Below are 19,937 nucleotides of genomic sequence, written 5' to 3'. Positions count from 1 at the left end.
CTGTCTCTGCCTGCCTCTCTGTCTGCCTGTGCTCGCTCTCTCTCCCTCTCTCTCCCTGACAAATAAAAATAAAATCTTTAAAAAAAAAAAAAAGCAAACTAAGAAGGTAGTGGGGCCAGATGGAAGTGCTACTTAACTGTGGGGGTGCCTTGAAGTCTGAACTCTGGATAACTGATCCCAACTACTATAATTTACCAAATTCCAGGAATTTCTGTGTCCTTAGCCCTGGCCATGCAATCTAAGGGTTCACAGTTTACTCTTTTGAACCATGAGTTCAGTGTTACATACCAGTTCAACAATTCCATCATTAACTTTTCTAAATCTCTGGGGAGGACCCAGGAAAGCTCTTATGGTCTCTAGAACAACCCCAGGGAAATTACAGGCTGTAGAAAATGTTCTCGGGGCCACCTGTTCAAAGCCCACTCTCCCAAAGCCATGTCAAATTGTTATGATGGCCTGAAAGTTAAGAAATGACTAGGATGAATGTTAACTCCTGCTAACAATTTTTTTTTAATTTAAAGATTTTTATTTATTTATTCAACAGACAGAGATCACAAGTAGGCAGAGAGAGCCGAAGGCAGAGGCTTAACCCACTGAGCCATCCAGGTGTCCCAACTCCTGCTAACAAATTTTAAGGGGGTTCCAATAGTACCCGACACAATTTCGCAGCATAAAATAAATCATTTGGCAAAATCAAAAACATATGGAACAATCCAGAAAGAGCAATTTAAACTATTTCACTAAGCAGTTCTATGAATTCCTTAACAGAAAGCATGGCTCTGGTATATACTCTGGTATATACTTCATTACAATTGTATCTTGCTCCAACTGCCAAAGAGAAGTTCTGTTTGAGGATGCAAGATGCAGATACAAACTTCGACCTCATATTCTCTGCTCCCTAACGACAGGCACTATACGGTGTTCTGGGCCTAACAAATCTATTTAAAAACAATTTTTTTTTTTACAAAGGTTAACTATTTCATTAACTGTTCAAGTTAATACAAATAATAAGTTTTAAAATTAAGGATCTAGAAGGTAAATGGTCCAATTAATTAAGATTTTTAAACAGGCTTCCAAAAAGGAACTTATGTTTATTTTTTTATATTTATTTATTTGTCAGAGATAGCGTGCAAGCAGGGGGAATGCAAGCAGTGGAAGAGGTTGAAATAGACTCCTTGCTGAGCAGAGTCCAACATGGGACTCGATCCCAGAACCCTGGGATCATGACCTGAGTTGAAGGCAGACATTTAACAAACTGAGCCACCCCGGCACCCCAAAGGAAATTATGTTTAAATCAACAGTGAAAAGCTTTGATAAACAGTGAAAAGCTTTAAATCAATAGCTAAAAGCTTTGACTGGGGCACCTGGGTGGCTCAGTGAGTTAAGCCTCTGCCTTTGGCTTGGGTCATGATCTCAAGGTTCTGGGATCGAGCCCCGCATCGGGCTCTCTGCTCAGCAGGGAGCCTGCTTCCCTTCCTCTCTCTCTCGCTCCGCCTACTTGTGATCTCTGTCTGTCAAATAAATAAATAAAATATTTTTTTTTAAAAAAAGGACTAATCATCACAAACCATAAGTGACTCTTAATCTCACAAAACAAACTGAGGGTTGCTGGGGGGAGGGGGTTTGGGAGAAGGGGGTGGGATTATGGACATTGGGGAGGGTATGTGCTTTGGTGAGTGCTGTGAAATGTGTAAACCTGGTGATTCACAGACCTGTACCCCTGGGGATAAAAATATATGTTTATAAAAAATAAAAAATTAAAAAAAAAAAAAAAAAGGAATAATCAAATTTAGGAGGTATCTGGATGGCAGGTCTGGAGCATCAACTGGGGACTTAATAAACTTGGCAAAGGGGGGGAACCCGGGTGGCTCAAGTCCTGACCTCAAGGTCCTGGAATGAAGCCCCACATCAGGGTCCCTGCTCAGCAGGGAGTCTGCTTCTCCCTGTCCCTCCCCTCTGCTCTTACTCGCACCCATGTGTGCTCTCTCTCAAATAAATAAAGTACATAAATAAATAAATTTCGCAAAGGTTCTGACTGCAGTAAGAGGTTAAGCCCAAACAATCAGGAAAGTATGACATAAAAAACTCTTCTAAATTCACCTGAATTACTTACTTTTCCAGTCTTAGAAGACGGCTTTAAATATACAATTTAAATATACATTGTTTTATCTTAAAAGAGAGTAATATTACCGTCGAAAGAAAAATAAGTCTTCCAAGACCAGACCGTAAGGGGCCAATTACCTGCAATCGGCACCGGCAGCAGCTGTACGATCCACAGATTCAGCCAGAGCTGGACTCCAATAATGGCCCACAAGAGGGACACGAAGTAGATGTCGCTGGTTTTCTTCTTCCTGACAAATGTTCCCATTTCAGGCCTCTGTCTGCCCAGAGTGGGTGAAGGGGTGGAAGGTGCAGGAGAGGAGGATAATGCTGGAGGGGGCTCTCCTCCGTCCATGGTTTCTGAAAGGGGGTTGGGGGATCACCACCATATTAGCCCACGAGAGTCAGGAGTTCTACGGAGCAATTCGCTAGGCTGCCCTACTGTGAGCCTTCAAAATGGACTCTGATGGTATGATCACAAAAAGAGACAAAGGTCTGGATGTATGTTTGCAGAGGCACTGAAAAATGTATGGAGAATTATACAACTGTATTTAAATCTGCGGAAATAAAGTTTGTTGGTGGGTAGGGTTGGGTATGGTGATTTTTTTTACTTTTTACCATATACATTTCACACTGTTCAAAGTTTTATGACAAATAAACAAAAAACTATGACAAAATAGCTGAGAATTATAATTTGCCCATGAAAACTCCTCAAACTGTATAAAGCAACCAATATTAAGTTACAGAATTCCTAGACCTAAAAATGTCTCCTCTTTTAATATGATTTTATATGTGTATATATATATATATATATATATATATATATATATATATATATGATAAAGCCAAGACAAAACATGGCTTTTCAATGTCATTGCACCTAAAATGGAGCCAACTGCTCTTAAAAAAAAAAAAATCTAATTTGAAAACTTCATGCTGGTAGGAGTGGCAGATTCCTAGAAGAATAATCATCCCCTCTTCGTTCTGAAAACATGATTCAATGTGAAATAAAAACGTGTTTTCCTACCACCCTAAATGACTTTTTCTTAGCTGATCCCTCCTTTCAAGTCTTTTCTCAAGTAAGTTCTTTAGGAAGAGCTCACCAAAAATATTCCTTAACTGCAAATCCCCTGGAACTAAGAGACCGCTTGGCACAGAGATGGCCATTCCGTTCTTGAACTCTGTGTGAGTACAGTGTGACTTTAAAGCTGATGTAAATCTGCCAGCTGGATCTTGTAGAAGCACGGTATCCAGAACAACCAAACAGGCCCATTTTAGGGCAAACAGTTAATATATTAACAGCATGAGGCATGCAAAGCAAACTTTGAGAAGAAAAGCAAGAAATGCCAGAGAAATGGAGGACTGTACGAGAGAAAAGGAAGACCAAAAGAAAAAGTTGGATCAACAACAAAAGCAATGTAGAGTTAGAGCAAAACAGAGCAGTGGAGAAGAACTGACAGCTATAGAAGTAGAAAACAAGGAAAGGATGAAGAGGAAAAAAATATGGAAAAGGTATATGGGGCACCAAGAAAAAGAAAATAAAATGAAAGGAAAGTGAGAATAACAGAAGAAAAATGAGAAAAGCATTTTTTTTAAAGAAAGGGAAAAGATAAAGATTCAAGGTAAGAAACATAAAAAGGTAAATAATTAAAAGTATGAAAAAAGTGATTATGGGAGAACAAAGATGAGAGGAGGAAAAGTGTAAAAATAGAAATCAGAGGAAACTGAAGGACCAGTAAATCACACTCTGTGATGCTCATGTCCTTTAAGCTTATCCTTTATAAAGCGTATTTCATTTTCCCAAATGATTCTGAAAATATTCCTTCAAAGGGTCAGTCACCTGCAGGCTGGGCAGAGGGCGAGTCGTCAGGGCTGGATTCGTACCCTGTAATGGAGATGGCCAAGGTCGCTAGAGTAGAAGCTGCCATGGAAATAACCTGCCCTGGTAACTCTGCTCCTGGAAAACAAGCAAGTATTCTTACAACTTTTTAAAGCAAAGTGGGAAACAACTTTTGCAAACTGAAACACAGTACCAAGATTTCAAAAGCAATGAAACAGAAGAGTTATTAACTGATCCAGGGACAGGGGTTCCTCACCAAGGGAGAATGCTTAACAATCAACAGGGAAGTCTACTAAAAATCTGGTCCCCGGACACTGCATGTCAGTCTCCCTTGGGAACTCACACTGGTACACGCAGCTGAGGGTGGACACCTAAATGTGGAGTCCTCCTTTTTTACTTTTTAACTTCACGAGTTAATGTGAACGCATGTCTCTGTTGAAACACACTGCACACCAAGTCTGGGAGCTTCCCGAATGCAGACTGTCTTACTCTCCTTTGCGTTACTGGCTCTCAGTACCGTATGGAACAGCTAACGCTCGGTGCCCTCAATAAGAACATTCCATGAATAAATAGACAAACATATGGGTACTATGCAAAACCATAAAGCTCGATAAAGTAATTATTCAGCACAGGCAAAATCCACCACTGAGAGTCTAAAATATATTACTCTGTTTCATGTTATATGTCCCCATGTTAAGTTCCTAAAAGGTAGTACACCAAGCTTAATCATTTGCACTAAACTCAAAAAAAAAAATTTACTGGGGTGCCTGGGTGGCTTAGCCATTAAAAGCCTGTCTTCAGCTCAGGTCATGATCCCGCGGTCCTGGAATCAAGACCCGCATCAGGTCCCCTGCTCAGTGGGGAGCCTGCTTCTCCCTCTCCCTCCAGTGCTCCCCCTGCTTGTGCTCTCTTGCTTTCTCTATCAAATAAATAAATAAAATCCTTAAAAAAAACATTTAGTGGCCAGTGAGGTCTGTCTGTAATGGTCCAATCTGCTATGGCAGACAACACAGACTAGCACACACAATACCAGGTTCTAGCACGCTTTCCTCCTCCAAGAGACTGGAAAGCTAGACTATATTCCTTAAACTCCATTGCAGCTAAGGTCCCATGTATAAGGCAGTTTCTACACACCAGTCCAAGACATAGAAGACCATAGTGGGACTCACAGTAATTTGGACACTCGGGTGTCAAACAGTCATGGAGATATATGGTATTTCTGCAGGAAGTTACTTAGCAGAAGTTCTAAAAGTTCTGCTGGCTGATCTCTAACTTTGTGGCAGCTGTGGCTTCTCTGCTCAAATAGTCCTTTGGTGTCATGGAGTACTTTTCCCAGTTGCACTGCTTCTGCCTGTGTCAGACCTAAGCTTAATTGTCTGGACTTCCCAAAAAGTCTATATGCTAACCAATATCTCTTTCTACACAGACTAGCAAGTGTGGATTCTACTGTTCACAACTAAGAACATTAACACTCATAGAGATGGGACCTCACTTTTGGTAGACCAATATACAATGCAACAACATAGAATGCTGCCAATGAAAATAGCCCTGACCACTCAGAAAGCCAATGAATTTCAGCTCCAATGAATTCCACCTACTCAGCAAATCCAAGGCTGGCCATCTCCCAGAGACAAGCAGGCGGGATCCTGACATGGCTCACCAGTAGACTGAAACATCAGGATCAAGGGCATTTATCTTGCTCAACCATATCCTATTCTTCTTCTACTAAATGCCTAACAGAGGTTTACTTTTAGGCAATCCAAGAGAACGTCAAACTCATGATCTAGGAAGAGAAGAGTTGGGACCTATTCTTCTAGCCTAAGTATGAAAGGTGTTTCTTTCACGCCACTAAGGAAACAGGATGAGAGGAAAAGACATTGCCTCTCATGTCTCACATGTTATTACTCACTGTATTGAATGCTATGGATAAAGACATAGACCCTGCCCCCATGGAGTCTAGTGGAAGAGATGGATACAAATTAAAGAACCACATGGGAAAAAAATTCTTACCATACTTAGGGAATAATTTGTTAATTCACCTTTAAAAGGGGGGGGGGGCACCTGGCTGGCTCACTTGATAGAGCATGTGTGCTACTCTTGGTCTCAGGGTTTTAAGTTTGAGCCCCACACTGGGTGCACAGATTACTTAAAAAAAAAAAAAAAACAAAAAAAAAACACACAAATGTGAATGTATACAAACTATGGTGACTGCTGTAAAGGAAACATACTAGCTATTTCATGAACTCCTAACACACAAAAAATCTGACTTAGTCTGAAGAATCAGGAACAGCTTCTCTTTAAGAAATGAAAAAGAAGCTGAGACTCAGACAACAAAAAGAAATAAAAGGCAACCAAATTGGCAAAGAAGAAGTCAACTCTTCGCAGATGACATGATTCTCTATGTAGAAAACCCAAAAGACTCCACCAAAAAACTGCTAGAACTGATACAGGAATTTAGCAAAGTCGCAGGATATAAAATCAATGCACAGAAGTTAGTCGCATTTCTATACACTAACAATGAAGCAGAAGAAAGAGAATTCAAGGAACTGATCCCATTTACAATCGCACCAAAAACCATTAGATACTTGGGAATACACCTAACCAAAGATGAAAAGGATCTGTACTCTGTATAGAATACTCATGAAAGAAACTGAGGAAGATGCAAGAATGGAAAAATATTCCATGCCCATGGATTGGAAGAACAAATACTGTTAAAATGTCTATGCTACCCAGAGCAATCTACACATTCAATGCAATGCCTATCAAAATACCATAAACTTTTTCACAGAGCTAGAATGAATAATCCTAAAATTTGTATGGAACCGGAAAAGACCCTGGATAGCCAAAGGAATGTTGAAAAAGAAAACCAAAGCTGGTGGCATCACAATTCCAGACTTCAAGCTATATTACAAAGCTGTAATCATCAAGAAGGTATTGTACTGGCAAAAAACAGACACAGAGATCAACAGAACAGAATATAGAACCCAGAAATGGACCCTCAACTCTGTGGTCAACTGATCTTTGACAAAGCAAGAAAGAATATTCAATGGAAAAAAGTCTCTTCAACAAATGGTGTGGGAGAACTGGACAGCCACATGCAGAAAAATGTAAATGGACCATTCTCTTGTACCATATGCAAAAATATACTCAAAATGGATGAAAGACCTCAATGTGAGATAGGAATCCATCAAAATCCTAGAGGAGAACATGAGCAGCAACCTCTTTAACATCTGCTATAGCAACTTCTTACTAGATTCATTTCCAGAAGCAAGGGGAACAAAAGCAAAAATGAACTATTGGGACTTGACATCAAGGCAAAAAGCTTTTGCACAGCAAAGGAAAGAGTCCACAAGACTTAAAGGCAACCTATGGAATGGGAGAAGATGTTTGTAAATGTCTTATCAGATAAAGAGCTAGTATCCAAAATCTATGAAGAACTTACACCCCAAAGAAAATAATCCAGTCAAGAAATAGGCAGAAGACACTGACATTTCTCCAAAGAAGACATAAAAATAGCCAACAGACACATGAAAAAATGCTCCATATCACTCGGCATCAGAAAAATACAAATCAAAACCACAAAACCACCTGTCAGAATGGCTAAAATTAACAACTCAGGAAAGGACAGATATTGGAGAGGATGCAGAGAAAGGGGAACCCTCCTACACTTTTGGTGGGAATGCAAACTGATGCAGTCACTCTGGAAGGCATTATGGAGGTTCCTCAAAAGTTAAAAATAAAACTACCCCACGAAGCCGCAACTGCACTATTAGGTATTTACCCAAAGGATACAAACATAGTGATCCAAAGGGGCACATGCACCCCAATGTTTACAGCAGCAATGTCCACAATAGCCAAACTATGGAAAGAACCTAGATGTCCATCGACAGATGAATGGATAAAGAGGTGGTACACACACACACACACACACACACACACACACACTCAGCCATCAAAAAGAATGAAGTCTTACCATCTGCAATGACGTGGATAGAACTAGAGGGTATTATGCTAAGCAAAATGAGTCAGAAAAAGACAAATATATGATTTCACTCATATATGGAATTTAAGAAACAAAACAGATGAACATATGGGGAAGGGAAGGAAAAATAAGATGAAAATAGCAAGGGAGACAAACCATAAGAGACTCTTCACTATAGGAAACACACTGAGGCTTGCTGGAGGGAGATGGGTGGGTGGGAGGTATACGGGTGATGGGCATTAAGGAGAGCACTCAATGGAATGAGCACTGGATGTTAGAAACAACTGATGAATCACTAAAACCTATCACTGAAACTATAATACCCTATGTTAATTAAATTGAATTTAAATTAAAATAACATAAAATGCCAAAAAGAGAAAAGAAAATGAAGCTGCTATACCAAGGAAGAGAAGGCATTCATCAAAAGAATGTAAAGAATGACATTTGGGACAGCAGGAAGTGAGTAGGAAGGCTGTTAAGTGAAGACACTAGCATGATAAAGATAGTGTAAGAAGGTCAGTGTGTCTGGAACACAGCTAGCAGGAATCTGGTATCGAATAAACCAGGCTGGACATCGAGAGCCAGATGATGCAAGTCACGGAAGACCATGGTAAGTACTTCAGGCTTTATTCTAAAAGGAGCAGGGAAGGAGTGAAGACTTTTAAACAGGATAATATTTCTACTGAAACGTCACTGAGATCATTGTAGCTTTATGTGCAACTGTAAGAAATGACACAGAGAGATCCTGTCTACGCTTTTCGTAGTTTCCCCCAGTGTTCCCCTACAACACTGAGACACAGTTCTGTGCTCGGGATTATCAGCATGGACACAAGATACAGGACAGGCTCAGCACGGCAAGGATCTCTCACGTTGCCCTTCAGAAGCACACCCAGCCTCCCAGTTTGCAAATAAATGAACAGTTTTGAGATACAAAAAGATCGTGCTTGCTGTCTGGTCAAGAGCAGATTGGAGGGGACCAAGAATGGGTACAGGGAGAGAAGTGACGGCAGTACTACAGGCAAGACAAGACGACAGCACGGTCTGCAGCAGCTGGCAGGGGAGATGTCAGCAAAGTGGCTGCATTTATGCGGCACCTGGGTGGCTCAGTGGATTAAGGCTTCTGCCTTCAGCTCGGGTCCTGGTCCCAGGGTCCTGGGATCGAGCCCTGCATGGGACTCTCTGCTCAGTGGGGAGCCTGCTTTCCCCTTTGTCTCTCTCTGCCTGCCTCTCTGCCTACTTGTGATCTCCGTCTGTCAAATAAATAAATAAAAATCTTAAAAGAAAAAAAAAAAAGTGGCTGCATTTAAGAGGCAGGGAGTAGTCAAAGTGGACCAGACCCGATGATGAACCCATAAATGAAATGAAAGATGAAGGATCAAAGGTAAGCCCCAAGTTTCCAGATTAAGGTTGTAAAGATAACCACGAGGGAATACCATGACAACGATAGAGGGGAAACAGAGGAAGATTTGGACAGATTAACATGCTTCTTTAGACTTCCAGACAGAATTTTCAAAAACAAACTGATTACACCAGACACAAGACAGGACTTGGCTTTCTGCGAACCCAAGAGAGGTTTCTCGGGCTCCACTAGAGAGCAGAGGATGGAAATGCCTGATGACTGATGGCCTGGGACAGCAGAGCAGAAGCAGAAAAAGACTTCCGGTCAGAATTCAAACGAAGTGTTCTCCCTGATGTAAGATTAAAGACTAGTCGAGGGTCCTGAATTACTAAGCCCACCTCTTCACAAGCAATTTAATCAAGTAGTGACTCATCTTTGAGAGATTCTGAAAAATGAGTCGTTCTGCAATAACAATGTTACAGCTCCTCAACAATGGATTTTCGGTTTGGCTGCAGTTTGACGTATTTCTCAACTCCCACGAAGTCCTCATTCACCAAACAGGTGACTACCCTACATGCTGACATAAGAGCCTGAGACCCAAGTCCCAAACTCAGTTTGATATTTAGATTATTAGTTATGAGTCAGTAAGTGAGGAGCTAATGTAAAAACAGGCATAGCATATTTGAGGAGCACAGAAGATGGAAACCTAATCCATGCTTGGGAGGTCAGGGAGGGGCCTCCAAGGGCCTGACATGAATGGTAAAAAATACCACCCTTATAACCCATTTCAGTATGTTATCCAGATTTTTTTTTTTTTTTTTTTTTTATTTGACAGAGAGAAATCACAAGTAGTCGGAGAGGCAGGCAGAGAGAGAGAGAGAGGGAAGCAGGCTCCCTGCTGAGCAGAGAGCCTGATGTGGGACTCGATCCCAGGACCCTGAGATCATGACCTGAGCCGAAGGCAGCGGCTTAACCCACTGAGCCACCCAGGCGCCCCTGTTATCCAGATTTTAAAAAGACACAGGAAGTCAATCTTGGAGGGGATAAGAGAGGCTGGTGTCTCAGAGGTAGGTGGAGAAAAGATTTTCTAAAAGACTACTAAAAAAGCAGATGTAGCAGAATGTCCTTTTCAAAGGACTCTAAGAAGCCCAAGAAGGCCAGGACAAAGGCTGCAATGAGAAGAGGGAAGCGATGCAAGGACGCAGAGGGAGATCGGAGCAGCTCACATTTACTAGGCCCCCACGCAGTACCACCTGTGCAACCTAGTGGCTGCAGAGCACAGGTGAGGAAACCAGACTGTCCAGGCTCAAATCCCTGGTCTATTCCTTACTAGTTTGATGACCATGGGTAAGTCACTCAAAATCCTCATGTATGAAATGGGGCTTATATAAATTCCTATTTCATATGACAGTTATTGAAACAATACATATGAAGTAATCAGAACAATGCCTGGTGTGAAGGACTTGCTCAAAAAATGTTAGCTATTGCAAAACTACTGGTTTTGGTAGTATTGTAAGGGCCTACTTAGCCAGAGGGAGCCATTTTGTGTTTATGCAGTGAACTTAGATTGACCCTGATCCTCCCAGAGGAACTTAATTGCAAAGCCCAGATACTAGGGTGGGTCAGGCCAGCTAGAGACATCCAATCAGTGGGGCACACATATATCTAATAGGGTAAATTGAAATTCAATTGGCCACCCGTGTGTGACCTAGCATGACTGTGCAGTTTTCTCTGTGTGTTGCAATCTCATTGACCACCTGTGTAGAGCCAGGCTCAACCACCTCTATAAAAGTTAGTCTGTGAGGCTGGGAGGGGTCGCCTCTTTGTAAGAGAAGGCCCTGACTGGTCAGTTTGATTCTCGATGCTTGGCACGAAATAAAGCTTTGCTTAACCTTCACTTTGTATCAGTCTCGTTCCTTTGATCACAGACCCAACAGTATAAACTATGAGAAAAGCCACTAGTACTCCTACAGTATTTGTCGTGCCTATCATCCCCTTTCTATTTCGTTTTTCAGCCATTTTCCTAGATCTTAGGCCCTTAGCATACATTTCAAGATCTCCCCACAGAGTTATGTGAAATATCTTGCATCCAGTAGGCACTGACAGACTTGAGGAAAAGTTAAGACCAATTAATTAAACCTTCACAATGATCACTTAAAGACTCTCCAATTTGCTGACGTCACTAAAATAATGCAGTCAATACTCAATGAATCATAGCTATATCAATGAAAACTATGCAATATCATCCTCGCTGATGCACAATTAGATAAATTTTTAGAGTGCCTGAAACTTCGCGAAGGAATGAAGAGTAGCACACGGGGGGAAATGCAGAGTGTCTGAAGATTATGGATGTAAGATTGGACAACTGTTCTTATTCATCAAACTGGCACTTCAATCATTTCTGCCTTAGTGATATCCTCCCGCACTTCAAAAACCCCAAAGGTTCTGGCAGAAATGATGAATAAACACACAAGAATGCCAGGACAGAGAACCTAGGCAAAGTCATGGTACTAGAAAAGAAGCCCCAGCTAAAAACAGACACACAGACAAGGGCACATAATCTTGGGACCTAAGAACCATAAACAAAAAAAGGAAGAGCATCCAAGGGTTCAAGTATCCGTCTACCCAGGGCAGGGCCAGGGTCAGGCAGAGGCCCAAATAACAGCGATCTACACAAGGCCAAACAAGCAGGCCACTAACATTAGCAGCCTAGCACTAGGGGACAGAAACACATGGTCTGGACATAAGACACTGATCACATGTTCACACAGTATCTGTTAATACGGCCAGCGCAACAACGGGCACAATAATGTTTCTAATACCCGGAGGATGATATATTTCGAGAACAGTCTAAATGAGGAGATACTCGATCTCCTTAGTGATAGTGGCAGATAGTGATAGTGGCAGATGCCAGAAATACATCCAAGGATACTTACTGGAAGGGGCTCTACCACATACCAAGTAAAATCTCCCCAGCATGCAAAGCTCCCTTTGAAGAAGGCTTCTGTTTCCATCACTAATGTGGAAAATATGCCTCTTCAAGGGCTCCTAGTATCACTTCACTCTACTACGGTCAGTAGCAAGGGCTTGGATATGGACCAGTAGCAGTTTCTCTAGGCCTATTTAACTGACTGTGTCAGACGGGGCAGTAACAGATGAGCAATAAGAAACTCAGTTTGTTCCTTTTCTTTTTCCAGTTTGGGCTCAACTGGACCAAACCTGCTCACTCATGTTACATGTTATCCCAAATGATTAAGGCAACTACTAAGCCTTCCCTGCCAAGGAATTTCTGATCATTTATAAACAATCCCCAGCAGCTGGAGGAACAGACCCAGTCATACTTGCCCATACTTGTCAGACTGGGTGGCCAGGTAGTACAAGTACATAGGGTGCTTGTTTGCCTAGCTTTTGAAAAAGCACTTCTAAGTGTAAATTAACTCAGAGTAAATGGCTTTCTGAGTCTCCATTTCTTCATCTGTAAAATAAGTACCAATCCCATGGGATTATTAAGAAAATTATGTAAGATAACATGTGTAAAGAGCCCAGCGGGGCTTCACTCATGGTGCAATTATTAACAATGCGAGTGTTCTTTCCTCACAAGCCAAAGGCATACCCTGAAGTTGGACTCCAGGTTTCTACCAATTGAGAAATGATCCAGAGGCAGAGAAGCTAGTTCCTGAACTTGTGGTAGGCTAACAGGGCCCTCAGGTAAGACTGAGGAGCTCATGACTATAACTGAGTACAAGAGAGATCAGCAGTCACTCCCTTTTCAGAATGACTGACACTTGTTCAAAGAGCCTGGTGAAGGGGAAGAACACCAGGCGTAGGGTCAAGGACCCTCAGTTTTAAATATTAGTTCTAGGGGAGCCTAGGTGGCTCAGTCGTTAAGCGTCTGCCTTCGGCTCAGGTCATGATCTCAGGGTCCTGGGATCGAGTCCCGTGTTGGGCTCTCTGCTCAGCGGGGAGCCTGCTTCCCTCTATCTCTCTCTCTCTGCCTGCCTTTCCATCTACTTGTGATCTCTGTCAAATAAATAAATAAAATCTTAAAAAAAGAAAAGAAAAGAAAAGAAAAGAAATCTGTAAAAGGACTCTAGATCAAGAATAATTGGGGCAGGGGCGCCTGGGTGGCTCAGTAGGTTGAGCCTCTGCCTTCGGCTCGGGTCATGCTCTCAGTGTCCTGGGATCGAGCCCCGCATCTCTGCTCAGCAGGGAGCCTGCTTCCCTCTCTCTCTCTGCCTGCCTCTCTGCCTACTTGTGATCTCTGTCTGTCAAATAAATAAATAAAATCTTAAAAAAAAAAAAAAAGAATAATTGGGGCAGCTGGACGACTCAGTCGTTAAGCATCTGCCTTTGGCTCAGGTCATGATCTCAGGGTCCTGGGATCGAGACCCGGATTGGTCTCCCTGCTCAGCGGGGAGCTTGCTTCTCCTTCTCCCACTCCCCCTGCTTGTGTTCCCTCCCTTGCCGTCTCTCTCTATATATCAAATCAATCAATCAATCAATCTAAAAAAAAAAAAAAAAGAATAATCTATTCTGGGGGCACCTGGGTGGCTCAGTCAGTTCAGCGCCCAAGTCTTGGTTTCGGCTCAGGGGATTCGATCTCATGGTTTTGGGATCTGGCCCCAGGTCGGGCTCCAAAGCTCAGTGAGGAGTCTGCTTGAGAGTCTCTCTCCCTCTCCCTCTGCCCCTCCCTGCACTCACTCTATATCTCACGCTAATAAATAAATCTTGAAAAAAAATTCTGAAATAGACTGGAATCAGAGTAAACAAAACAAAACAAAACAACATTTTCAAATCTGTTCTCAACATGTGTTCTGTGTCTCTGTGATTTCCTTCTCTGTAATAGTCTAGAATACAAATACCAGAAATCTGGATGGCGTGCCAGCACAACACTATGCTGGGTTTATCACTGAAAATAATAATCAAACATGAAAAATAATAATGGTAAGAATCAAACATGGCCTTTTTTCTCCCACAGCTCAAAAACTTGGTCTTAGAATCCCACTGCACAGCTCCCTAAGCTGCCATCACCAGCTGACTAGAATTTTTTTTTAAAGACTTATTTGAGAGAGAGAGAGAGAAAGAGAAAACGAGCAAGGCGGGGAGGGGCAAAGGGAAAGGGTGAGAAAAACTATCAGACTCTGCGCTCAGCAAAAAGCCAACACAGAATTCAATCTCACAACCATGAGATCATGACCTGAGCCAAACCAAGAGTCAGAGGCTTAACCGACTGTGCCATCCAGGAGCCCCATAGCAGACTAGAATTTACACCCAAGAAATCCATTTTAACCTACACCATTCATATTCTTGTAGCAACATATTCACTAAGTCCTGGACAAAAGTAGTCAAGATGAGAACACTGTCCTTTAGAAATTAAACACTGAACTACCATAAGATCCAGCAATTCCACTTCAGTGTATTTATACAAAGAAAACAAAAACAGTAACTGGAAAAGACTTCTATGGCCCCATGTACATTATAGTATCATTTAACAATCGCCAAGATATGGAGACAACCTAAGTGTCCATCAATGGATGAATGGATAAAGAAAATGTGGTATGTGTACACAATGGAATAAGAAGAAGAAGAAGAAATCTTGCCATTTGTAACAGGATGGATGGACCTTCAGGGCATTATGCTAAGTGAAATAACTCAGAGAAAGACAAATACCATATGCTCTCACTTGTATGTGGAAACTTACACACACACACACACACACACACAAATGCACACCAAGCTCACAGATATGGAGAACAGACTGGTGACTGCCAGTGCTGGCGGGTAAGAGACAGAAAAAAATGGGTGAAGGGGATTAAAAGGTACAAACTCATTATAAAATAAGTCATAGAGATGTCACGTACAGCATGGTGTCTAGAGCAAGCAAATAATACTGTACTGCATATTTGACAGTTGCCAAGAGAGTAGATCTTGAAAGTTCTCATTGCAAGAAAAAAAATACTTTTTTGTAACTACATAAGGTGACGGATGTTAACTAGGTTTCTTACAATCACTTTTCAATGTGCTGTTCAAACATCAAATCCTTGTTGTACACCTGAAACTGATTTAGTAATATATGTCAAATATATCTCCGAAGGAAGGAAGGAAGGGAGGGAGGGAGGGAGGGACTTTCCAGATAATCAAAAAAGAAAACCAACCTGGGATGAAGGGTGAGGGATACACTGAGTTATCTGAATCATCACTATTAGCAGAAAAGGGGTGGCGGGGAGAGGAGATAAAGGTACCAAGAGGAACCAGTAGTGACCACTAAGCTTTCGACAACAGCTGTCAAAACAGGAAGTTCACGTCTACTGGTCTAATACAGAACCACAGAGTCTAACAGATTGTGACCCGGAAGATAGGCCAAGCGAAGAAAACCGAGAAAGAGAGCAAAATAAAATCTTCCCTATTTTCCAATGTCAGAGAGATAAGGTTTCCAAACAAAATAAAAACCAAAGAGCAACTTAATTAAAAAACAAAAACAAAAACTATGAGGTACCTGTACCAAACACCTTGCAACTAACACACAATGAAGAGGCTAAGAGTACTGCTCTAGAAGAATGCTGGTCACAGAAAGATGGTCGTGACACAGAGTTTAATAAAACGTCATTCACAGTGGGATGCCTGGGTGGCTCAGTTGGTTAAGCGGCTGCCCTCGGCTCAGGTCATGATCCCAGCGTCCTGGGATCGAGTCCCACATCGGGCTCCTTGCTCAGCGGGGAATCTGCTTCTCTCTCTGTCTCTGCCTGCCATTCTGTCTGTGTGTGCTTGCTCTTCGCTCTCTCTCTCTCTGACAAATAAATAAGTTAAAAATAAATAAATAAATAATAAAATGTCGATCACAAAGGAGAACCTTCACCATAAGCCAGTTTTCCTGGGTTTTAAAGTCTGAAGGCATAGGAGTTAAGACATTAGTTAACATTGAGGTGGAGAGTGAGATTTTGAATGATTTTTATTTTCTTTTTGTTTGTTTCTCCAAGTTAATGACAACAAAATACCAGGGAAATTAATTTTTTTGAAAAATGTGCTGCAAGTAGTAATTTGCTTTTACTTTATGTATAACCCTCAGAAAGAAGGAACATATGTCGGTTGCTGTGGAAACCATGTGCTGGTCAGATCGACCCTCCAGTCACAGCTATTTCCACAGGGATGGATAAGGAGAGGTCCAGTCTGATGATCTGAGGACCATTAATATCTGGCCACCCCATACCCCACCTTACAACTCATTAGAAACCTGTATTTTTAATAAACTGTTTCTGGATAAAAATCACTTGCAACCAGGATATTTAAAAATACTCCTTAAGAGAAAATAGTGTATTCAGCTTTTACTGAAAGTTCCAGCCAGAGCAGCCAGGCCAAAAAAGAAAACATCTGAATTAGAAAGAAGTAAAACTATCTTTTTTCACAGATGACATGATCTTATATATGCATGATCCTACAGAAGCCATAAAAAAATATTAAAGCTTATGAATAAATTCAGCAAAGCTGCAGGACCCAAGATCTACCTTGAATTCGGCAATGGTGTTTTTAGATAGGACACCAAAAGTACAAGCAACAAAAAAATTGGAAAACTCATAAAGATGTGGAAATTAAACAATACAATTCTGATTAACCAATGTGTCAAAGAACAAATCAAAAAGGAAATCAAAGAGTATCTTGATCCCAAGAAAATGGAAACACAACAAATGAAATTTATGGGATGGAAAAGCAGTTCTAAGAGGACAATTTAGAGTGGTAAGTGCCTACATTAAGAAAAAAGATCTTGGGCACCTGGGTGGCTCAGTAGGTTAAGCACCTGCCTTTGGCTCAGGTCATGGTCCTAGGGTTGTGGGATCAAGTCCTGAATCAGGTTCCTTGATCAGCGGGGAGACTGCTTCTCCCTCTCTTCCTGCCCCTCCCCCTGCTCGTGTTCTCTCTGTCTCTGTCTGTCTCTCTCTCTCAAATAAATAAAATCTTTAAAAACAAAGAAAGAGAAAAGATTTCAAATAGATAACCTAACTTCATGGCGAGCTGCTTAATGGATACAGGTTTTCCTATTAAAATGTCCTAAAACTAGACAGAAGTAGTGGTTGCACAACAATGTAAATGTACTAAATCCACATTTAGAAAGCTAATCGTTAATTTTATATGAATTAACCTTTTTTTTTTTTAAAGATTTTATGTATTTGACAGAGAGAGAGAAATCACAAGTAGATTGAGAGGCAGGTGGGGCAGGGGGAGCAGGCTCCCTGCTGAGCAGAGAGCCTGATGTGGGGCTCGATCCCAGAACCCTGAGATCATGACCTGAGCTGAAGGCAGAGGCTTAACCCACTGAACCACCCAGGCACCCCTGAATTATACCTTTCAAAAATGAAAGAAAGGGGGGGGAGGAGTCAGATACAGTCTTAAAACCTAAAATATTTTATATGTCTATTTTCTCTTCAGAAAATACCACAAATTCTAAAACAGATTTAAAGCACTTTCATCACTGCATGTTTTTTTTCAATAAAGCTACTTTTTCAAATACTTCTTAAAGTAATATTAATAGAATGCCCCATTTCTTACCAGAAGACTCTTTTCCATTCTGTCTCTCATAGAGGGTGCCCACAGACATCAGGAAAACAATAACCAGGAACACTGGAATTCTCCATGAGCCAGCCAGGGATGCTGAAAATTTATTAAGAGTTAACATTTTTAGTTAAATAAAAATCCAGCACTTGTCTTTAGAAGACTCAATTTATTCTAAGCAATAGTATCTGAAGGTAGAAGTTAGACTAGGGAAAAAAAAAAAAATAAAGACCAGTAGACTGACAGAACAATTTGGCATAGATGTCATTAACAAAATTATTTCACAAGGAATAAAATTTTTTTAAAGGTCATAAGACAGATGAAACCTCCGTTCAGGACTCCTCTCAGTTAAATCCAGCCCTGCTCTGAGGCCCCTGGTCTAAAGGATTGGGTATATGCCAGCCTACCCTGAATGGGCTTCTATTGCCTGAGGAATCAGGTCTGTTCTAAGGCACACCAGTGTTGAGGACAAACCTGAACTCAAGCTTTTTGTTTAACCCCAAAATGACCTGCATCAGGCACAGAACCTAAAGTCATGCGGCCTGACTTCATTTCCTAAAAATACCACTGGGGGTGAACTCCCATCTCTCAAGAAAGGGTGAAATGGCCCAGAAGCTTCAGTGTATCCTCAAAGTAGAGGGCAAAATGCTTCAGTGTATCCTCAAAGTAGAGGGCAAAAATGCTAACCTTTTTGGCCCCTACGTATAGGCATTTGTGTTTCCCTGAGTTGGTCTAGAACCTCCTGGACTGCTGGAGCTTCAGTGTATCCTCAAAGTAGAGGACAAAAATGCTAACCTTTTTGGCCCCTATGTATAGGCATTTGTGTATCCTCAAAGTAGAGGGCAAAAATGCTAACCTTTTTGGCCCCTACGTATAGGCATTTGTGTTTCCCTGAGTTGATCTAGAACCTCCTGGACTGCTGGTCTCCCTCCGTTGCCTTCCCCAAATTCAAAATGAATCACGTCGGACTCATCAGGGGATCTTGCTAAAATACAACATCCTCCTTTAGGGTTCCAAATCAGCAAAGCTTCTTAGAAAGTACTGTTTTGTTCCACATCAGACTCTAAGCAAAGAACTACCTTCAATCAACCCCGATTTTTAACCAGCAGCTCTAAAAACTACTTTAGATAGGCTAATTACTGCTCTAGATAACTGAATTTTGTTTTTATTTATGAGAACCTAATGCTTCCATAAGCTTAAGACCTGGAGACAAAAGAGTCCCTGAAAAAACATCACTCTACAATATCCTAGCAGGTACCCTGCTAACAGAAGAGAGTCCCAAGTAACAGGGACATTTTGAGCAGCTAACACTGATCATCGTGACGCTGAACAGATTTGTCTCCCTGAAGCTACTCATTGCTCTGACACCTCCCCCCTCATGGTACAGAGCTCTGTTTAAACCGCTCTTTCACAGGACAGTCCTTCAAATACCTGCAACAGGCTTCCATATTTTATCTCCTCCTTCCCTCCACCCATAGAGCCCAGTTCCCTTCTCTCATCCTGAGTAAATACCTCTGGTTCCCATAACTGCTGCTCACACACTTGACTGCTTAGCTATATCCTCCTTAAGTTTGACTCTCAGAAGTGGCCATCATGGTGCAAGGGTGCCCTATTTTTTAAGATACATTTATTTTTAAAGGACCTTTTGAAAATGAAGATTCTATATAATTAAAAGACAGACATGTTAAAGCATAACATTTGTATTAAAGATTAAAGAAGGATTAAAGCACATTTTCTAAAGATCATTTTAAAGAATGTTAAATGCAACATGTAACACCACAAAAAATTCACGTCAGTTCACAGGATCAGCCTCTGCTGATCTTAGGCTAGACTTTCTTAGAAAAAGGGACCCACCTAAATGAAAAAGCAATATAATCCAGACAGGAATTGAAACTGCTCTCAAGTAGCGTTCAGTGCTTGCATTCCACTTGAATGAAACAGTCAACACATAGCCAACTACCAACGTCCAGATCTTAAATGAAATATAGACACAGTTGTAAATATATATACATGAAAATAAACATATAATCATACAAAAATCTGCAAACATCTATACATCTATGAGAGCTGTGGATACAACACAGATAAGATGAAGGTGGTCGTGCCAAATACATGTATAGACTTTCTTCTTT

At 41.3% G+C, this 19,937-nt stretch overlaps 1 protein-coding gene across 4 annotated transcripts in view; it reads right to left on the bottom strand.

Moving 5' to 3' along the window:
* TMEM245 (transmembrane protein 245) overlaps positions 1-19,937 on the bottom strand; it is a 98,442-nt gene that overhangs the window by 66,834 nt on the left and 11,671 nt on the right. For all 4 annotated transcript variants that reach the window (XM_032307537.1, XM_032307539.1, XM_032307538.1 and 1 more), the window contains exons 2-5: positions 19,660-19,777; positions 17,803-17,904; positions 3,941-4,057; positions 2,242-2,460 (exon numbers count right to left, since the gene is read on the bottom strand). In XM_032307537.1, the coding sequence (XP_032163428.1) occupies positions 2,242-2,460; positions 3,941-4,057; positions 17,803-17,904; positions 19,660-19,777 (556 nt within the window). The remainder of the gene's footprint in view (positions 1-2,241; positions 2,461-3,940; positions 4,058-17,802; positions 17,905-19,659; positions 19,778-19,937) is intronic.

Source organism: Mustela erminea, chromosome 12, assembly GCF_009829155.1.
Source record: "Mustela erminea isolate mMusErm1 chromosome 12, mMusErm1.Pri, whole genome shotgun sequence".
Classification (NCBI taxonomy): domain Eukaryota; kingdom Metazoa; phylum Chordata; class Mammalia; order Carnivora; family Mustelidae; genus Mustela; species Mustela erminea.
The sequence above is the reverse complement of the archived record's forward strand: the minus strand, read 5'-3'. Positions and strand labels throughout refer to the sequence as shown.